At 40.7% G+C, this 22,894-nt stretch overlaps 1 protein-coding gene across 1 annotated transcript in view; it reads right to left on the bottom strand.

The window, feature by feature from the left end:
• The window catches only part of VBP1 (VHL binding protein 1), a 48,519-nt gene extending 33,973 nt beyond the window's left edge, over window positions 1–14,546 (bottom strand). Inside the window, exons 1-5 of the mRNA XM_057718550.1 lie at window positions 14,469–14,546; window positions 13,587–13,663; window positions 9,584–9,667; window positions 9,444–9,477; window positions 5,458–5,584 (exon numbers count right to left, since the gene is read on the bottom strand). Coding sequence (XP_057574533.1) covers window positions 5,458–5,535 — 78 coding nt within the window. The 5' untranslated portion in view covers window positions 5,536–5,584; window positions 9,444–9,477; window positions 9,584–9,667; window positions 13,587–13,663; window positions 14,469–14,546. The remainder of the gene's footprint in view (window positions 1–5,457; window positions 5,585–9,443; window positions 9,478–9,583; window positions 9,668–13,586; window positions 13,664–14,468) is intronic.
• Window positions 14,547–22,894: the final 8,348 nt, after the last annotated feature.

Below are 22,894 nucleotides of genomic sequence, written 5' to 3' on the forward strand. Positions count from 1 at the left end.
CCAATGCAGGGGACGCAGGTTTTATCCCTGGGCGGAAAAGATCCCACATGCCGTGGAGCAACTAAGCCTATGTGCCACAACTACTAAGCCTGTGCTCTAGAGCCCATGAGCCACAACTACTGAGCCCACGTGCCACCACTACTGAAGCCTGTGCATGTAGAGCCCATGCTCTGCCACAAGAGAGGCCACCGCAATGAGAAGCCCATGCACCACAACAAAGAGTAGCCCCCACTCACCACAACTAGAGCAAGTCCACACACAACGGTGAAGACCCAATGCAGCCTAAATAAATAAATAAATAAAACAATAAATTAAAAAAAAAAACCCAATGAATTTTTTTTCAGAAATAGAAAAACCCATCCTAAAATTCATACAGAATCTCAAGGGACCCTAACTAGCCAAAATAATCTTGAAAAATAAGAACAAAGTTGGAAGACTCCTACTTCTGGTATTCAAAAGTTATTAAAAAGCTACAGTAATCAAAACAGTGTGGTACTGGCCAAAGGACAGACATATAGGCCAATGGAATAGAAGAAAGAGCCCAGAACAAAGAACCTTCACATATGTAGTCAACTGATTTTTTACAAGGGTGCCAAGATCATTCAATGGGGAAAGAATAGTCTTTCCAACAAATGATTCTGGATATTAATGATGCTAGGACAATTGGATATCCATATGCAAAAGTATGAAGTTGAACCCTTACGTCACACTATACACAAAAATTAGGTCAAAATTGATCAAAGACCTAAACTCAAGAGTTAAAACCATAAAAATAGAAGAAAACAAAGGGGACAATTTTCATGACATTGGATTTGGCAATGAATTCTTGTATATGACACCAAACTATGGACAACAAAAGAAAAAATAGATATACTGGACTTCATCAAAATTTTTAAAATTTTCTACATGAAAAGACACTATCAATGGAGTAAAAAGACAACCCACAGAATGGGAGAAAATATTTGCTAAGCATGTATCTGATAAGGAATTAATATCCAAAACATATAAAGAGCTCCTACAACTCAACAATAAAACAAGCAACCCAATTCAAAAATAACCAAAGGTTTTGAATAGACTTTTTTCCAAAGAAGATATAAAAATGCAAATAAGCACATGAAAAGATGCTCAACATCACTAATCATTAGAGAAATTAAAATCAAACCACAATAAGACACTTCTTCATACCCATCAGGATGGCTATTATAATTTTTTTTTTAAATCCAGAAAACAGTAAGTGTTGGTGAGGTTGTTGGGAACTTGGAACCCTCATGAATTTCTGATGGGAATATAAAGTGGTTTAGCCACTGTGGTAAATGGTACTGTGAGTCCTCAAAAAAATATAGAGTTACCATATGATGCAGCAATTCTACCTCTGGGTATTGCCCAAAGAATTGACAGCAGAGGAGACTCAAACAGATATCTGTACTCCAATATTCATAGAAGCATTATTCACAATGGCCAAAAGTTGGCAACAACCCAAATGTCTATCAATGGATGAATGGATAAAGAAAATGTGGTAAGTATGTACAAAGGAATACCATTCAGCCTTAAAAAGTAATAAAATTCTGATAAATGCTACAATATGGATGAACCTTGAAGACACTATGCTAAGTGAAATAAGCTAGACACAAAAGGACAGATCATGTATGATTCCACTTGTATGACATACCTAGAATAGGCAAATTCATAGAGACAGAAAATTGAAAAGTGGTAACCAGGGGCTGTGGGAAGGGTGGAAGAAACAGAAAGTTATTTTTTAATGGGTAGAGTTTCTGTTTGAGATGATGAAAGGGTTCTGGAACTACACAGTGGTGATAGATACACAACATTTTGAATGTATTTAATGCCACTGAATTGTACACTTCAAATGGCAGGAATGATAAATTTTATGTTACATATCTTTCACCCCAGTAGCATATGAAATCAGCAGGGAGTGTGATCAGGGTTAAAGTCTTCTGAAGTCCTTTTGTTGTTTCAGAGGAAAATATTCATTAACTTTAGACTTTGGTAATTTGATTATGTACGTTGTAGTCTCTAGAGTAACAAAAGGGGGGGGTGGTTAGCAATAGAGTATAACTCCAAAGAGAAACGGGAAAAGGTGAAAGGAGAAAAAAAAGAATTTAATCATGGCAAAAGAAAGCAAAAAATAAGAGGGGAAAAAAGAAAAATAGGGGAAAATCAGCCTATACTAGAAACATCCAAATATATCCATAACCACATAAAAACATATTAACTAAACTCAGGCTAAAAGACAAGGATTGGATTCTAGTTCCAGTTAAAACTGAGTAAGCACAGAAAATCTTCCTCTTTCACTGAACTTCCAACTCTAAAATCTGGATAGGATGCATGGTCAGCCATCAGAAAACACTGACAAGTAAGTATCAGCAGGTAGATCAGGAAAGAGCACCAGAATTCGAAGTACCAGTGAATCTGTAATTTTTCCATTCCAGCATCATCCACACTGGACTCAAAGCAGCTGAAACCTGGAAGAGATCATCGTTGTGCAGATGAGAAAAAACTCCAGAAGTTCTCTAGCTCTGGCTTGAGTAGCTCTAAAGAGAACTCCCAAAGCTCGAAGAAAGTCAGAAAAAACCCCCAGTGTTTTTGCTTTTTCTGCTTTTCCTGCAGCAGTGGCTATGGTGGCAGCAAGGGAAAACTGCAAGAGCCAAATATATGAGGGAGAGGAATTTTCTTCTCCATTAGGTGGAGCTGTGGCTTCATGAAGGCAGGGACAAAAAATGTTTTTTTTAATTCTCTGTCCTACCACTACTTGGAAACTTGACCTGTTTCAATCACAGAAATGTATGGGGTTTTTGGCCAGAGGAAAGAGAATAGGAGTCCCAAGAAACTGGAAAATACTGGAGAGAGAGCAGAGATAGAGAAGATCAGGGAAGCTGGTTAAGCACTGCTGGGATGATCAGCCCCCTCCCCACATCTATACATGGGTGGATGGGATCTTAATGAGCATACCAAAGACTTTGATTATTAAGCCCCTGGAGAGGCCAAAGCCCAGGTCCCATGCCGATCACTATGTGAAGCACATGCAGGACAGACCCAAACAGCAGAGCAAAGGCTGTAGAAACTAAGCTGATACTTGGACCACGGGCCAGAGAAGCCGGTTGGAAGTTGTAGCTTAAACTTAACCAGGTCAGGTGTCTGCTAGAGCACAGATATCAAGATTCTCCATAATTTAACAAGACCTAGGGTCTTTTAAATTAACAGTCAAATGTCCAGGATGCAATCCAAAATTAGTTGCCACATGAATAGCCATGAAAATCTCAACTCCCATGTAAAAGAGCCATCAACAGACACCAATGGTGAGATGACACAGATGTTGGAATTATCTGACAAAGACTTTAAAGTGGCTATTACACAAATGCTTGAATGAGTAATCATGAACACTGTTGAAACAAAAGTTAAAATAGAGAGCATCAGCCAAGAAATACAAGATATATAGAAAAGCCAAATAGAAACTTCAGAAATGACTCAATATCAGAAAGGAGATGACAAAGAAAAGATTCCGTGAACTTTAAGATAGACTAATACAAATCATTCATTCTGAAAAACAGGAGAAAAAGAGATGTAAAAGAATCAAACAGAGCCTCAGGGACCAGTAGGACAACATGCAAAGATCTAATATTTGTGTTATTAGAGTCTCAGAAGGGGAAGAAAATCAGTACAGTAATAATGGTAGGAAACTTTCCAAGTTTGCAAAAAGACAAAAATGCAGATTCAAGAAGTTGTATGAACCTGAACAGAATACCAGCCCCTTGCCAAAGCCATGCCAAGGCAAATCATAATCAAACTTCAGAAAATGAAAGACAGGACCTCCCTGGTGGCACTGTGGTTAAGAATCCACCTGCCAATGCAGGGGACACGGGTTCGATCCCTGGTCTGGGAAGATCCCACATGCTGCGGAGCGACTCAACCCAAGAGCCACAAATACTGAGCCCACATGCTACAACTACTGAAGCCGGAGAGCCTAGAGCCCATGCTCCACAACAAGACAAGCCACTGCAATGAGAAGCCTGCGCACCACAACAAAGAGCAGCCCCCACTTGCTGCAACTAGAGAAAGCCCCTGCGCAGCAATGAAGACCCAACACAGCCAATAAATAAATAAATGAATAAATAAATGGAAAAAACATTTAAAAATAAATAAGTAAAATGCACTCATTTAAAAAAAAAGAAGAAGAAAACGAAAGACAGAGAAAATATTTGGAAAGCAGCCGTAGAAAAATGATGCAATATCCATGATTCTGATAAGTATTTTTCATCAGAACCATAGGGGCTATTAATAGCTTTATGAACATAAATTTGACCCAAATTGTTATGTTGTTTCTATATTTTGTCATTTTCCTTCCAAACCCCAAGCTTTCTTGCTGTACCCTTTCTAGGTTCTTAGTCATCTGTGTCCTCAAATCTACTGCAGCAGCATAGCCACATGTTTCCTCAGTACATTTCAAAATTCGTGTATGAATATTTACACTTAGTAAGATAAATTACGACTGCAGCCTCATTATAGTTCAACTAAAGTTCTGCAGCCAAAAGCGTTCATTGCAAACTTAAAAAAACTTGCTTTCCAGAGCTTTTTGAATTTTATATTTGCAGATAATTTATTGGGGACCCATATTTCAACTTTTGACATATCAGCAAGTCCTGTCAATTCTATCTGCAGATTTAGCTCTCAAAAGTCATGCTTTAGATCTACTGCCAACATTCTAGCATTCTAAGACCAGACCACTCTAGATCTCTTGCCTGGATGACTTGAAGAGACTTCTAATTGACTTCCCCAATCTGTGTCTTATTTCCTTACTAACCATCTTCCACACTCCTGCTGAACTAATCTTTCAAAGATGTAAAAGTGATCGTGTCATAGCTTGGACTCCCCGCTGCTTATAAGACAAAGCCTAAACTCCTATACAAGTTCCTACAAGATCTGATCTCTTTTTAAGCTCGAGCTTTACCTCTTGTTGCACCCATCAGACATTACATGATAGCCATGTTAGATTACTTCCAGTTCCGTGAATGACCCATCAAGTTTCTATTTGCCAACCAGTTACTGTCAATTCACCTCATCTCCTTTTACCTCATGTTCAGCTTCTTTATAAAAGTAACCAACTAAAGTATTCCTTTAGAGGCTAAAGTATTCATTCCACTTGGAATATTCAACGCTTCTATTTGCTCTGTCAGCCCAGTGCCTAAATACATAATAGGTGCTCAATAAACGTGGAGCAAAATGGTGGAACTCCATAGGTATCTCGCCATCACACAATCGACCCTTCCACAAATAGAGGAAGAGTTAGTTAGCTTAACATGTCTACAACAGATGCTAGCGCAACACATTAAAACTGATTAAAGAGAGGACATTTCTTGCTCTACCTACTTCACTAATACAAATGTATATATGTATATATCGAAAAGAAAAAAGGTAATAATAATACATCACAAATGTTACCATGTGTGAAACAGGAGGGACAGAAATTGGGTTCCAGATGGTTGACATGTGGGTGCAGCTATTCAACTGCCAATTCATTCCACCAGTCACTTCCGTCTCTGAAGACTGACACCACTTCACATCCGATCTAAAATGGGATTTATACATTAGCTCATTTTGGGAAATAAATCTACCATTTAAACATCTACTCAGGATATAGCCTTTGAGACATTGTTTATGCCTATCAATAGGTAAAATATACGAAATTAAGGTATTGTTACAAAACTAAATATTTCAGCTTAGTTTTTATAGATAATGCCAAATTTAAATCTCCCACTAACAAAGTTTGGGAATTCATACAAGGGATTCAACACTAGCAGTTGCCCATTTAAAAAAGTGACTTGAACGAATACATTTAATTCTAAACTATTTTCATAGTTTATATAGAAGGAAAAAAACCCTAGTATTCCCCATGTTGGTGGGTCAAAAGGGCACTAGAGTAAGAGGCAGAAGTACTGCATTCTGAGCCCCACCAGGCTATTAACTAACTGTGTAATCTTGACTAAGTAACTTAACCTCTTTCCTTATTTGTAAAATTGGGTTAAACTATGCTTCATAGAATTAGAATTATTAAGAGAATAATACCAGATGTGTAATATTTTGTATAAATAAGAGAATAAATAGAAACAAAAGGAAACAAGCTCTCATTGAACACTTATTCTTACTAGGCTCTGTTAGGTGTTTTCACAATCTTAAATATCATTTAACTTTCATAACTGTGAAGTAGGTATTATAAATTCTCACTTTATGGATGAAGAAACAGACTGTCAAAGAAGGCAAATATCTTGCTCAAGGGCTTACAGTTAATTAATCGCAGGACTAGGAGTCTATATGCTATATCAGTGGTTAAGATTATTATCCCTGTTTTCTACATCTATTTCAGCTCCTCTACCAAAGTACATAACAATCTATTCTGCATACACTTTAGCTTTAATTCTAAGAAATGGTTCTTGTATCTAAAAGCTTATATTGATTCTGTATTTATCATTTGATTTTTCAAAATTTAGTTTTTATCCAGGTGATCCAGAGTTTAAAAAGTCAAACAGTGCGAAAAGATCTAAAACCAAAAACACCAGTCACTGCTTCCCCTTCACAAAAGTAGCCACTGTTTTCCGTATGGTATTTAATTCCATAATCCTAAAGAAGATGTTTATAGTACTATGTCTTCCCCTCCCATCTCCCTATCCCTATATCTTTGAAATACAGTGGCCCCGACTCTAGAGCAAGACTGCCTGGGTTAAATTCCACTTTGGTCATTTAATAGCGGTATAAGGTTGGAGAAGTTACAGAATCTTTGTATCTCAGTTTTTGCATATGTGAAATGTGGAAGCGCTGCATTCTTTCAACAAATATCCATTCAATATCTACTAGGTGCCAGGTACCATCCTTGGTGCTTGGAATATATAAAACAGATGAAAATATTTGCTTTCATGGAGCTTGTGATCTAGTGGAAATAATAACTTCCTCAAGTAGAAAGACTGTTATTATGTGTAAAATACTTAGAATGAACAGCATCTGTCTCATAGTAAACAATAAATGTTAGCACCAAATATGTCATTTTGATTTTTTCCAGGTATCTCTCCTAGAGCTCTACATCCTTCTGTTCCATTCTAAACTGCCTGCTGAACAAGTAAATATAACCCTGGAACTTCCATTGTTCTTACATTGGAAATTCCCTCCACCTCTCACTTAAGTAGGGTTCTCTGTTTCCCTGAATCCCACGTGTTCCTCTTTCTTAGTTTACTTCTCCCTTTTGTTGGAACACGCCTTGTAGGATCTTCCTGAGCAAAGGTGCGTGGTAGGTAATTTTTTTTTTTAGATTTTGTGTGTCTGAAAATGTCTATCCCTTGTATTTCCTCGAGAGCTTGTCTCAGTAGAATTCCATCCTTGCAGTAGCTCATGCCAAAAACCTAAGCACCCTCCCTTGAACTTGCTTTTCTCCTCACCTCTGACAGCAAGTGCTATCAACTCTACCCCCAAACATGTCCCAGGTGCATCCACTTTCCATTGGACGTAACCTCTCCTACTACCATCCCAGACAGCGTGTTTCACGTGGCACATTCAACAAGAAAAGAAGCGGTCTGTACAGGTAGTGCAATTTTTAAATATATTTCTGGATTTTATTTGTGAATATTTTATTTAGAATTCTGACATCTATAATGAATAAGTGAGCTTAGAAGTTTCCTTTCTTTGCTCTATCTTTATTGGGCTTTCATACTGAAGTTATGTCATTTCATACACTGAATTGTGGATTTTCCCTTTTTTCTATAGCCTGGAATTGAAATTTCTTATTCTTTAAGGATAGATAAAGCTCTACTGTATGTGGCAATTGGTCTATGCATCTTTCTGCTTCTTCTTGGATGAATTTTGTCATTATATTTTGTTTGGAAATCATCACTTTTCTTTAGATTTTCAAATATGTTGTTACCAAACAGTTGCACAAAGTATTCACGTATAACTACCTTAATCTCTCCTACATCTGTGGTTATGTCAGCTCTCTTATTCCTCATGTTGTATACTCTTACATTCTCTTTTCCATTTAATCAGAGGACCTCATTTTATTGGACTTTAAAGAAATAAGTTTCAGATTTTTTTTTGCAATTTTATTAATTTAAGCTTTTATCTTTATAAAATTTATCTAATATATTTTTATTAATTTATATCTATCTCAAGATAAAACTAAATTCTTGTTAATTTCTTTTTTTTTAACAATGATGAAATTTTGTTCTGTTCAGCTTTCACAGTGCCCCATTAGCTTTGGGATGAAGTTCTCTTTTTCATTACCTTTAGATAGTTGGTAACTTTCCATTTGATTTCCTCTTTGGCAAAGGATTATATTTTGAATTTGTAAGTAGTTAAGATTTTCATGGTCAACTTTTCATTAATTAGTTATAATTTTATTGGATTATGAGAGAATGTAGCCCATAAAATTCTTTAGTTTTTTTTTAAGGTTTTCTTTGTGATTGCTTTGAAGAAGATGAACATTCTGTGTGTGTGTGTGTGTGTGTGTGTGTGTGTAGACACTTAGGTTTATTATTTATTTATTATCCATTATTTAAATTCCTCTATGTCCTTTCTTATGTTTGTCTACTAAATTTGTCCGACAATGAAAGAGGTGGTTTGAAACTGCCCATTATAACTGTACTTTTCTCAAGTTCTCCATGCATTTCTAATAGTTTTTGTTTTATGTATTTACCTCTGTGCATACACTATTAAGACTGTTGTATCGGGACTTTCCTGGTGGTCCAGTGGTTAAGAATCTGCCTTCCAATGGAGGGGAGGTGCGTTCAATCCCTGGTCGGGGAAGTAAGATCCCACATGCCGTGGGGCAACTTAGCACGCGAGCCACAACTAGAGGGCCTGCACGCCACAACAAAGAGCCCACATGCTGCAACTAAGACCCGATGCAGCCAAAAATATAATAAAAAAATGTTTTTTAAAAAAGAAAAAAACATAAAATAAAAATAAAAAGATTGTTGTATCCCCCTAAATAGCATCCTATTCTGTTTAGTGCTTTTAACGTTATTTGTTGTTAATACTATCACTTCAGTCTTCCTTTGGTTTCTATTTGTCTGTTTTCTTTCTTTTTTTTTGTCGGGGGTGGTTTTGGCTGAAAATGTAGGGAACCACTCACTGAAGTAACATTGATTACCTTACATTGCTGAGGAGCTCCAACTGGTAGTTTTATTGTCTTTGTTTAATAAAATAAAAAACAAGTGTTACTCATTTAATACAGTTTATACCATAAAGTAAGAAAAGAACCAAGAATAAAAAGAACTATGAGGAATGCCAATATTTAAGACATGCTTAGAAAAAGATCCTTCAAACAAACCATGAAGGGTTAAACTCTAAGTTAAAAATAACTCTTTTCTACGTGTGACTCTCATCAGTCCCATTCTCTAACATGTATTTACTGGCTGTCTTTTTTAAATAATAAAAAAACTTACTTGTTGACTGAGCTTTCTCCAAAGTTAAGATCTGCTTTATGAAACAAACACAAATTTTACATTATTTTTGTGTAAATACTTTTTCTTCAATGCATTTAAAAATATATATCTAAAATATTAAACTAAAAAGAGATGCTTACTTCCTACAAGCTTAACCAGTGAGCCATCCAGGTCGTTTGCTACAGCCCTTCCACTTTGCCATTGGGCTGCAACATATTTGTGGGCTTGTGAAGGCAATGTCAGTTGTAATACATTACACAGAAAAATAATCTGAAAATAAGAGACAGAATCAGATGAAAACCTAAACCAAATTTCTATCACTACAGTAATGTTTTATAATATATATACATATATATACACACACACATATACATATATACACCTTCCCATTACAAAGTGACAGGACTTCAAATTATTAGGTTAATTAGTATAAATAAGGTCATTTAAAATTATTCATTAAATAAATTTTAATTGAGCTCTTATGTGCTAGACACTGCACTAGGTGCTAAAGATACAGTTGTGAATACAGAAGGTAAAAATATCTGCCTTCATTTAGCTTATGTTCTATTGGAGACAGAAAATAACCGAGACAAATAAAGTACATAATATATCAGATGGTGATAAGTGTTAAGGAAAAAATATCAGGGAAAGGAGTATGATATGTTGGTGGTAGAGCGGGCATTTAAATTTTAGACAGGAAAGGCTCACTGAGAAGGGGGCTTTTGAGTAAAGACCTGAAGCATGTGAAAGACTAACCTGTGTGGATGCAGCAGAAGGAAGAGCAGGAACAAAGGCCCTGAGGAGAGCATGTGCTTGGTGTGTTTGAAGAATAGTGAGGAGGCCAATATCTCTGAAGTCAAAGTAATCAGAGGAGTCAGAAAGGCAATGGAGGGTTTGTAAGGAATCGTAAGGACCTTGGGTTTTACTCTGAGGCCACCATCTCTGGCCAAGTTCCCTGAGATGGGAAAGTCATTGGAGGGATCTGAACAAAGAAGAGACATAATCTATGTGGCTTGTCTTTTAATGCGATCACTCTGAGTGTTATGTAAAGAACTGACTGTAGAGGGCAAGGGCGGAAGCAGGGGGGTGGTCAGAAAGCAAGAGATGATGGTAACTCAGACTACGGTGGTAGCACCAGAGGTAGTGAGAAGTGGTCAACTTTTACATATGTTCTGAAGGTAAAGTCGAAAGATTCCCTGATGGAAAGAAAGGAGTCAAGGATGACTCCAAGCCTCAGTCACATTGGTCCTAGGCGCATTCTTCCTAGAAGAAATGAGTTACTATTTGCCATTAACTGAGGTGGCGAAAACCATGGATAAAGCAGGTCTGGGGTCAAGCATCAAAAGCTTAGTTTTGGCCACACTGAGTTTTGGAATCCTACTAGAAGTTCAAGTGCTACCATGGAATAGACACTTGGATACACAACTGCGGAGTTCAGGAGGAATGGCTGGAGCTGGAGATACTACTCTGGGAGTTCTTCTCATGTAAATGGTACTTAAGGCCATGAGCTTAGATGAGGTCATCTAGGAAATACGTGCATATAAAGAAGAGAAATGAGGAGGAATCAGTGTAAAACAGTCTAAAAAGGAGCCAAGAGTTAGATAACAAGAAAAGCAAGAGGCAAACTGAAGAAAGTGTATCAAAGATGAGGGAGTGATGAACCATGTCCAGTAAGATGAAGACTGAGAAATTAACAGCAGATTTGCAACCTACAGGTCACTGGTGACTTTGATGAGAGCCATTTTAGTGGTGTGGTGGGAACAAAAAGCTGATTGGTACTACACAACTACTTAAAGTACTTTAAGAGAAAATAGGGGAAATGTTAACACACCTTCCTTAGTAACTGTAAGAACAAGCAGAGAAAATAATCAGTGAAGATACAGAGGATTTGAACAACAGAAGTAAAAACCTCAACAGGTGGGGGGGACTCGAGGGAGGGTGGGGGGGGGAGTCGAGGGAGGGAATACGGGGATATGTGTATAAAAACAGATGATTGAACTTGGTGTACCCCCCCCAAAATAATAAATAAATAAATAAAATTAAAAAAAAGAAAAAATATGGTACTGGCACAAAAACAGACATATAGATCAATGGTACAGGATAGGAAAAAAAAAAAAAACCTCAACAGGATACAGTTTTCAAGTGCACATGAAACTTCTACCAAAAAAAAAAAAAAAGGATTATAAGCTGGGCCATGAAGAAAGTATCAACAAATTCCAAGGGCCTGAAATACAGAGAAGGTTCTCTGCCATACAGCAAGTAAGCACTATGTCAATAACAAAATTCAGTAACAGCAACAACAAAAGATAATTAGAAGGTCCCCATATACATGAAATTTTAAAAATATACTTCTAAGTAACACATGGGTCAGGCCCTGTTCTAAGCACTCTACATTTCTTTTTTGTTTGTTTTTTTGTTTTTGTTTTTTTGTTTTTTTTGAAATTTTCTGATTTTTTTTTATCGAATTACAGTTGATTTACAGCACTCTACATTTCTAATGACTCATTTATCCCAACAGCAATCTTTGGAGGATACGGAAGCCGAGGCCCAGAGAAGTTAAGTGATCTACCCAAAGTCACACAGTCCAGGAATGGTAGAGTGAAAATTAAAGTCAAGCACTCTAGTTCCATTGCCAGTATTCTTAAATCACAGCGACTGAAGAGGAAAAGTGGTTTCAGCTGGCCACAGGATTGTCAACACAACTGGCTCAAGCAATGCGTGTCAGGCAACCTAGGCTAAGTGCTCAGACCAGCATGCGCAGAGACCCACCAGAAGTCAGTTTTGGGCTGTTGGGAACCAGGCCCAGAGGCCTTTATAACAACCATAATAAGTACTTCCCTTCCTCCCCCTCTACCCTACTTGGGGTTCACATTCACATCAGACTGAATCCACAACTTATCTTAACCTTCTTATAATGATTCCCAAACCACAGGGCCTCAGAAAAACAGTCCTTCGTTTGGAAATGAAGCAAATGTACAGTTTTTGCTATACATATGGTTCTACTCAAAGTACTTACGCTCATCACAGTTTTGGTCAAACTCACCCGTTGAAAACGCAGAAAGTGTGTCCATTGAGAAAATATGAACAAAAGAGAAATAAAGACAACATTTAAAATAAATACAGTTTAAGTCTTTAAGTTAAATTAAGAACAAACAGGTTCTAATACATATAGACCCTATGACAGTATGGCTCATTAGTACAGGGATATTCATCTAGCGTAGAGGGTCAAGTAACATCGTTGAAACACAATTAGCCCTTAAAAAGCACAATACGGCTGATCATGACCAGTAGCATGCCAGAAAATGTACAACCCGCTGTCCGGAAAAAGGCCTGTTTGATAGTGCCTGCCCATTTCTGTGGTATAAATACTCCCATCGTAGCCAATTTCAAGTTACCAATGTGTCACCAACCAGCTTTCAAATTTCCTGGAAATTTAGCAGTTGAGTTCTTGCGAGCTGGTCTGAGCTGTATCCCACAGACTCACTGAGTCTGAGGCAAACTAACCTTAGGAGCTCACCAAGGCTCTCCGTGGTGAGCCTGACAATGTTTGCAGACAGACATCACACTTGATTTATGAATGTATATGCGTTTTTTTGTCAAATTTATCTTTTAAATAGTAATTATTTGCATGTACAAAATTCAAAAGTTACAAAATGGTATACAGTGCAGGCCTTCCTACCCATCCCTTTCCACGAAGCACCAACTTCTTCTTGGAGGCAGCACATTTTATTCATTTCTTAGATATCCTTCCAGAAGTATTCTTTAAGAAATGAAATAAACACATATATTCTTTCTTTTTGTTTTTAAAAAGAAAAAGTGGTAGCACACTATGCGCTGTTTCCCACCTTGCTCATTTTCTATTTAACATTACATGTCCGAGACCACTCCATTCCGGAACGGAGAGTCATTTTGTTGTCACGATGTTGTAACGGATATCCTTGTTCATATGTCATTTCACAACTGTCTAAATGATAATTTAGAATTGTCAGTCACAATTCCAAATTCCTAGAAATGAAGTTGCTAGGTCAAAGACTGCTTTAGGAAGAGGCAGCACATATAGTAGGTGGTTAGGACATGTAAGAATTAAAGATTCTAATCCTGCCCTCAATGATCACTGACATAACCACACAACAGTTATACTACCTGCAAACCAATCTTTGCTTGCTGAAGCTCTCACAACTGGACTCTGCAGGATGGAGGGAGTCAATGCATGCTGCACACTGAAGACATCACAAGAAAGATGAAGAGAGTCACAGATGTGCTACCCAGCTGAGCCTGCATTTCTTTCATTCATTCATCTATCCATCCATCTATATTGATCTGTCCATTCAACTCTACACTACCTACACATGCATCTATGATAAAAAGATAATTAAGAAATCGTCAACAGACTTATCTAGTACAGGTTGATAATACAAATGACTTAAAATCAACACAACCTTAAAAAGTGGAATGAATGAATAATACATGACCCTTACAGAAATTTTCACAATACTGCAGAGAACAAAAAAGGAAACGGAAATGAACCATAATTTTTCCACTCAGAAATAGCTAATGTGAACATTTTGAAGTGACGTACCTCTAAGTTTATATTATTCAATTTGTATGTATGTGCATATATAAAGGAGTACGTGTATGTGTGAATATGTCTATGGGTATATGTACATATACACACACATACATCTTGAATGTTACTATGCACAACAGTTATTCTCACTAGGGGAGTCCCTAGGGAAGAAATCAAATTCTTCAAAGAGGGGTTATTCAAGTGCCAACTTCTGACTTTGAGAATCACTTGGTATAACAAAAGATATTCCTTTGGGAAGCAGACCACACTGCGAAGAGTATGGAATTCCACAAAAGATGGAAAAACTCTATCCCATATTATCATTTAAAATGGCTGTATAGTATTTTACCACATTCAAAGCCCATAGTTTATTTAGTCACTCTGATGTTGCTAAAATGAGACAAATTATTTAGATGAAAACAAAAAATTAACCTATATTTAGACATTTATTAACTTACCTATAAGGAGGTAAAACGTCATTTTTCTCTTCCAAAGACACTAAATGCTGTTTTAGTGCTTCAAGTAAACTGCAGGGTGCCTAAGAATAAAGTTATTAGGAAAAAGTTGTTTCTTGATAGATAGTTCTTAGCAAATTCATACTCTCCTGTATCATAAAAAGATTTTGAATAAAAATTAAGATACCTGCATAGCAAATGATTAAAGCTAAATAATTGCTAGAAGTAAATTCATTATTAAAAGTAGCACCTTGGTATCAAATCAGATTTTCAAACTATGCTTTTACATACATTAAAAAAAAAACAAGAAGAAAACCTCTTAAAACGATGAAAGAGCTGCTAAAATATGTGTCTCCTTTGGAGAAGACGCTGGGCTTGAAATTATTCATTACTTATGGTTCCTTCATGAGTCACTCAATTACTAAATCAACTTAAGTAAAACATTAAGCCTAGTGGGGAAGAGGGAGAGGAGGAGACAAGAAGACAGATACAGAAAGAAAGAAAAGGAGACAGAGAATCTCACTCATGGTCTCTGGTCTCCCCTGAAATGTCACATCGTCAACGGGGATTTCCTCGGCTATCGTAGATAAAACAATACCTACCAACAGTCTCTTTACCCTCACTAAAGGTTTTCTTTTTCTTCATGGCAATCATCTTCCCTGAAATTATAGGTTTGTTTGTGTGTATTTTTATTGTCTGTGTTCTTGCCATAAAATATAAAACTCCATGAAGACAGGGACTCTGTCTCTTTGGTTCACTGGCGGATCTCGGTGTTTGGAACATAGTTAAGCGCTTAACTCGTATTTGCTAAATGGATGTGGAGGAATGTTTTCATTCTCCATTTCTACTAAAAATGGGAAAAGTGTGCTTCTTACATAAGTTCAATTCCCAACCAGGGTTCTATACATCCCAGCACGTCTCCCCTGATCCAATCGTTCACTTTTCAAGAAGGATTTATTGACAAACTACTAGACGCTACACACTAAGGATAGAGCCACAAGCAAAAGCAACCTAGTCCCAGGCTTCGTGACAAGGGGAGATTCAGGCTACAGGTCTGGGAGAGGAGAGATATCAAATAATGAAATGAATAAATGTATAATGAAAGTTGTGAAAAGTACTATGAAAGAGAGGTACATGATACTCAGATAGTGTTTCAGTAGGTGAATCTGAGCAAGTGTGGGATGTCAGAGAAGCAACAACTGAGCTGAGCGCTGAAGGATATACAGGAAAAAAGTAGCAACTGAGAGGAATGAGCATGGCAGGACGGCATGTGGCACAGACCACGAATAAAGGGGAACCACGTTGCCAAGGGGCGCGTGGAGGAGATGAAGCTAGGAGGGATTTCACAATGCAAGACCTTGAAATCAAGGCAATGCTGGGGAGTTTGGACTTTAACTTGACTATACTGGATGACTACTGCAGGGCTTTGAAGTGAGGAGTGAAGTGATGAGATCAGCATTCTGGTCGCATCGTGTAAAACAAACAGCAGGGGGCAGAATATATGGAGGCAGAGTGGGGTGAAGTGAAAGGGTCCAAGCTGAAGCCGGGATGATGGTGTGGTGGCAGAGGTGACACGGAGGCTGCCGAGCGAGCAGCTGGAGAAGGGTTTCATGAAGCGGTTGTTCACAGAGTGTGCGCAGGGCTGAGGGACCATTCTGAGAGGAAAAGCGAGTGGTAAGGATGACAGTAATGGCACAACAGTTATACAGGTGAGCCTGAGAACAGTCCGAGGGGCCTGGATACCACTCAGTGCAGATGGGCGGCTGGGCTGAGGCAGCCAAGCAGAAATCTGCTCAGATGGACTTCCTGCTGGAGCAAATATGAGGACCAGGAGAAGACCTCCCTGGGATGCCTCCTGACCATGCGGGCACCCTCAGCACAGAGGAACTGGAGAATTTGTTCCTTGCCAGAGCCCACAGGCTCCTCAGCAGCAGGGCCACCAGGAAGTCTGGAGTCCAGGGTCAGCTTCAAAGGTTCAAACACACTAGAGAGGCAAGAAGGGGTAGAGGGACCCCAAAATGATCAGTGGACCGCCAACGTCACCGGTGCAAACACGCGTTTGGCAAAGGCACGACACGTTTCTGGTTCATTCACGCCACCACTCGATAAATATATATAACACAATAATAAAGAAATAGAAGTTGTCACTCCTTGCACGATGTTGGTTGGCCACATCGCCTTTCATCCGATTTGCTCTCAGGTCATTCACCGGCAGCTCTCAGTGTGTGTAAATGCCGCCACCCCCGGTTCGCAGAAGCCCCCTGGGCACGACCGGCAGCTCACAAGGCCCCGAGGCGCGGCCCAGCGAAAGGGCAGCTGTGAGGCCGTCCCGGCTGCTCCGGGAGGCGCGCGGCGGCCGCGCTCCGGCGACGCGGGCACCCGGCGGGGCGGAAGCCCCGGGCGGGCCCCGAGCGCGCGGCCCCGAGAGGCGGGCCCGAACCGCGCGGGCCACGAAGACGGGCGCGTGGAAGCGGGGACGCGGCAGGCGCGGCTCGGCAGCTTCGCGGGGCTGGCGCGCGGCGCGGCGGGCCGGGAACGCGGGCGGGAAGAGGCGCGCACACGGGCACGCGCACCACACCGCCGCTCGCGGAGCCCGCGGAGCCCGGGCGGGAAGCAGCCGCCCAGGGAGCGAGGGCGCGGCCCCCGGAGAAGGCGCAGGGCTCGGCCGCGCCTGAGACATGCCGCGCCCGCGCCTGACGGGGCGGCGGCCCTTCCCGCGCGCGCAGGCTGCGGGCAGCCTCGGAGGGCTCCACCCAACACGCTCCTCGAAGGCGGGCCGCGTCTGGCGTAGACCTCCCTCAAGGACGCTGCCCGAGGAGGCAAAGAGGAGGCCGGCGTCGCTCTCGCCTCCCTGCCCTCCCTGCCCCCTCCCCTGCCCTCCCCTCCCAGGGAGCCTTGCGTGTCACTCCGCCCCAGGGCTTCCAGGACACCCGAGAAGGCGCGTGCGGGGGCGGCTCAGCCAGCCCAGGGCCGGGACACATGGCTCTCTGCGCTGGCTGAGGGCCAGAAGCCAGCGTGCTGATAAGGAAGCCCTGCCAGTAAAAGGGGCTCACTGACGGAGGAAGGAGGGGGCCCCGCATGCACGTTTACCAACAAAGAACCTTGCCTGCTTTCCACAGTCTCTCTCACAGCCATCTACTTTGGCTTTGATTCAGGGGTCCTGGGGATCCTGGGGACCAGAACTGAGGTAAGGAGGACAGAGCGTTGCCCAATGGGACGTGTGGACCTCCGCCCTGCAGCTCTCCTGTCGGATGTCCCCCTGGAGCTGAGCACAGAAGGAGGCCAAGCCCAGGGCAACGGATGCTGCTGCGGACCCCCGCGACAGCCACACTGCGGGTCTCAGCACAGGACCGCTTCCCTCCTTCACCACCTCAAGCAAGTAAAGGCAATGTGGAGAAAAACAGAAGGAAGACATTTGGGGAGATATCTAGTCATGTTTCCATTGGCTTTGTTGTCTCTTTTGCAGGAACTCAGGGGCTAGGACTGTACCTCATTCATTATAGCTCCTTCCTCCCGGTAGGGGTGAGAGGCCTGTATCGGGGAACGAATGTTGAGTGAAATCCAGCAAGTGTGGTGCCTTTCGGCAATGAAACTCCCATCTTCTCCCCTATTAACCCAGATATTCTCATTATCTCTGTGTCTCGTTATCTGAATTCTCATCCAGGAAGCTGTGCATTATTTCATCCAACAATGGTTCCCGTTGTGGGCCATTCTGTGGGGTTCAATGTCTGTGCACAAGATAGGTCCTTTTTGTACCTATTTGTACATGAACAAATGCCTGTGAGGACACATTTCTTTCCTTCAAAGATTTTTGAGAAGACATCACATAGAAAATTCCTCCTTCTCTGCCACCAAAGCCAACATTGATTTGCAACTGCAACTCCCCTCTCCCCCTGAACTTCTCTACCCTCTCATTTGAGGCTACTGCTGGATCCACTGTGTTCTGGATCCCAAATCCTCTCATTCACTAAAGGACCTCAATCTCCTCTCTCTCCACACAGCTTCACCCTGTCTCTCTTCACAGGCTTCTCCCCATACACCCCTGACTACTCCCCATTCCTCCAGTCCCAACCAAGGCAGGTGTGCCACACCAGAGTCAAGCACTGGGAAAGAGTAAAAGCCCTGACTCATGGGATGGGGAGATCCGGAGGCGGGGGGGGGGGGGGGGGGCGATGGCCTTGAAGGTCCTAAGTTTCCAGAGTCGCCAGAAGACTCTGAGCTTTAAGACGTTTCCTCCTCCCCCCTTGCTGGAGACGATATGGAGACCTCTACCCACAAGTTACGTGCCCCATCAGGATCTGCCCCCACCCCCTCCTGGGCTCTAACTACAGTTAAGTCACAGCCTCCACCTGCCGTCCAGTCAAAACAGTAAAAATAAACAAGATCACCTCCTAGGAGGATGGCAGAAATCAGTGCCAACCTTAAGGATAAAAAGGATGCGGGGTGGTGGTCATTATCATATCTCCAAATAATTCACCAGTATGGCCCCCAAACCAGTTAGGCCCCGCAGAATGACAAACTACAGCATAATCAAGCAAGCAGTAACCCAGTTGCAGACACTATAGTTTCTTTGGTAGAGGTGGGTTAATGTAGTCTCAGGAATATGGTACATGGCTAACAGTTGGGTGAATGTTCTGCTTTCCATTGCCATCTAAAGTGTGGATCAGTAAGAGTTTGTAGGCACATGGAATGGACAATGCTACACATTTATAGTCCGACCCAGGCTGTGTTAACTCTCTCAACCCATGTGTCAGAATATGGTCAGAAGAAGTCTAGACCATATGGTTACCTCTCAGAAAAATGCACTGATCCACTTCCATTCATGACATCATACTAAATGGGTCAGATAAGCAGGGAGGGGCCAGCACACTGGAGACCTTGGAAAGTTACATGCACTCCAGAGCATGGGAGGTAAACCCTACAAAGATTCAGTAAAATTTTTAGGCTTTCAGTGGCCAGCGGTCTACCAGAAAATCCCATTCAAAATAGAAGAAAAAGGGTTGCATCTTGCAAGTCTCACCGTGAAAAAGGAAACATGAGTATGGAGACCGGGAAAGACTGCTTTGGCCCATATTCCCAGTGACCTAAAGTGGCCTGCCATATTAGCTTGGGGCCCAGAGCAGGTCCAGGCTGGGCCAGCAACCCCTGCTGCTCAAGCCCTATTATACACCTGGGATGGAGCACAGGCTGCCGGACCTTTATTTCATCCTCACCTGCTGCACAGCCACCTCTGCCTCACATCACACCCACTGCCATGTGAGGAATCCCTGATTTCCTTCTGGGGAAGGAAAAAGCCTGAGTTCATTTGATTCTCACAGCTCTGCTATGAGGCAGACAATAGTATCACACCCATTCTGCAAGTGCATAAACGAGGCACAGAGGATGGAAACGAGCTGCTTGAGATTACACACCCGAAAGGTAGACAAGGCAGCCTCCAGCCTGCATTCGTTATTCCCAGTACTCTGCTGTTTCCACTGATCAGTTCTGTCAATTTAAAAAGCATGTTGGGGATTCCGAGGTGGTGCAGTGGTTAAGAATCCGCCTGCCAATGCAGGGGACACGGGTTCGATCCCTGCTCCAGCAAGATCCCACATGCCACGGGAGCAACTAAGCCCGTGCACTACAACTATTGAGCCTGCGCTTTAGAGCCCGTGAGCCACAACTGTTGAGCCCATGTACTGCAACTACTGAAGCCCACGCGCCTAGAGCCCGTGCTCGGCAACAAGAGAAGCCACGGCAATAAGGAGCCCACACACCACAATGAAGTGTAGCCCTCACTCACCACAACTAAAAGAAAGCCTGCACACAGCAAAAAAGACCCAACACAGCCAATAAATAAATAAATAAATAAAATAAAAAGCATGTTGGAGTTGCTATACTATGAGTCACCATGCAGTGCTCAGCTACACCTCACAGACCTGTTCAGAAGACACAAGTCTATGTATAGATAACTACAAATATAAATGTTACTCTTGGGGAAATGAAAATACACCTGTAAGTATACGGAGAATGATGGAGTCTCAGATGATGATTAATATAATAAACACAACATAAAAACAAAAAGTCACACACAGAGGATAGATATACTGACCTGAGTAAGATATGGAATGTCATTCTGGTCAATTCCAACTTGCTGAAATCACAAAAAAAGGGGAAAAAACAGTACAGCAAGGAGTATTAGCAAAGAAAAGTAAGTGTGAGACCGATTTGTACACTAAAGAGAAAATACTCCAAGAGCATGACTGCCTTGTTGGGCTGCAACACACCCAGATCAAGAAAAACGTCAGGCTCAAGTATGCCTTGCACACTTAAGCATCAACTTATACTTGTTCCTAGGATAAAATTAAAAAAGAACAGACGTGCTGTTGAGTCTTTGCTGTTTGGGGAAGAGCTAAGCAGAATTCTGGTATCATACAAACGTGTTCTAATTTTTCAAGCAGTCAGAATCAGCTATCAGGGCAAACCTGTGGCTCGCCTCATATGTTTCCTTCTCTCACTGATCACAGACCTGTTCTACCTATTATCCGCTGCCTTAAAAGACTCATGTCATATGTCTTTAGCGTTGTTTCTGGTGGGAGGGTAAGCTTGGTATCAGCTGTCCTCGTGGCCACAAACAGAAATCCTTGTAAGATTGTTTTTGACCACAAGTGCATTGGTAGGTACATTTGAAGTACCTAATTCTAGTTCTTAGTTGTACTGTTTACAAAATAGTTAAAACGACCAATTTCTGTATGTTTGCATGGCGGTGGTGGTGGGGCGGAGGTATAGTTAAACAGGATACTAAACTAATACAGAAAACAACACAAAAGCCTTGGATAGAAATAGATCTCCATACCTCTGCAACCTTCAGAAACTGAGCCAATTTGGCCGTTCTTCCAAGGAACTTGGTGTAAATATCCAAACTTTCCTTGCATTGGTTCTTCCTCATGTCAAAATACTTGTCTAAAAACAGGAAAACAAAAATTACCACAAAGGAGCCAGTATTGCAGCAATTCCAAGTTTCACTCCATTCTGATGACTCTCTGTTAAGCTGATTCTGGATATGATTCTAACTTGTTGAAAACAATTACACCTTTAATCCAGTTATTTTCTGCTTTAACAAGCAACAACACTGCTCATATAAGTATAAACAACAGCTTTTTACAGAGGAACTACTGCATGCTGAACACTGGTGCTGGCAATATGTGTGGCATTTAATAGTGTACACACACAATTTAGATAGTTTAGCTTAATTTCTACAACTTCTAGCCTGGGAGCTTTTTTATTAACATCAAGCTCTGACGGTCTCTGAGGGAAGGAGCTGTGTTTCCTACCCTTTATAGCTCTACAAATGCACTAGGCACTTCTTCACTATAAGTAATATCTCGAATTCTCATCAACGAAGTTTGGAGAACCCTTCCTATGAAAGGAATCACTTGTTAAGGCTAAAAGATGACGAAATTTCCTGAAAAGCCTAAGAAACATATGCTGGCATGTGACCAAAACAATTCCTTATAGGCTATATCTTAGGGAAGTCAGAACTGTATTATTTGACCTTGGTGGAGTGGGACTTAATGTGTAATGTATACATAAGGCAACCCATGTTGATTTCCTGATAAATTTCCCAGAAATACCTTTAGCCCTTATATACAAACTGAAAAGTTCTGTGGCTGATTAGCCAATTATTTTTAACCAAAAAAAGCAATATGATGTCTCGTTATTTTAAAATGTATACGACCCTGCAAGGATCTTCTATTTTGAATGTAAAACACATGAGTCTAAATGTAGAGATAAAAGATTTTTACAAATAAATTATTTTTACCAGTTTATTTTTTAAAAAGTAATGTCTATTCTTTAACTTACCTAGCAGATTAAGGATCCCCTCATTATAGGCTGCAAAGAGGCGAAGAGAATCCTTAAAGAGGAGCATGAAAGCACTGCGTATTATACCATTAGTTAGTTCATCAGGATTTGCCTGGAAATTAAAGAGTAATCAATTACCACCACAGTTTTACAAAATTCCCTCTCCCACCTATAGTTAAACAATGCTGTTTACCGATATTTTAAAAAAGGATTTATAAAGCTCTTACATTAAAATTAAGAAGAGCATCAAACTGAGTTTGAATGACTGGAAGAGTATTCAGCAGCTCCTTAGTGTTCATAGTTCTCATCAGACCATCTGTCCTATAAAAGATAAAAGAAAATCATAACATCAATAATAATTAAGAGTTGGAGAAGCACTGTGACATCGGCATGTTGAAATAAAGCTGTGTTTTTGACAAACTACATATCAGAGCACATATGTACTTCAGTACTTCTTGCTTACAAACTAATATTTACCTACCCTCTCTTGGTTTTGGTGATGTCAGATGCAATCAGTCTATATGCGAGTGACCTTTCATTCAAGTACCTGCTATATCGTCTGATGAAGGTTGACATAGTATAGCCTA

This window comes from Hippopotamus amphibius, chromosome X (genome assembly GCF_030028045.1).
Source record: "Hippopotamus amphibius kiboko isolate mHipAmp2 chromosome X, mHipAmp2.hap2, whole genome shotgun sequence".
In the NCBI taxonomy this organism is placed as follows: domain Eukaryota; kingdom Metazoa; phylum Chordata; class Mammalia; order Artiodactyla; family Hippopotamidae; genus Hippopotamus; species Hippopotamus amphibius.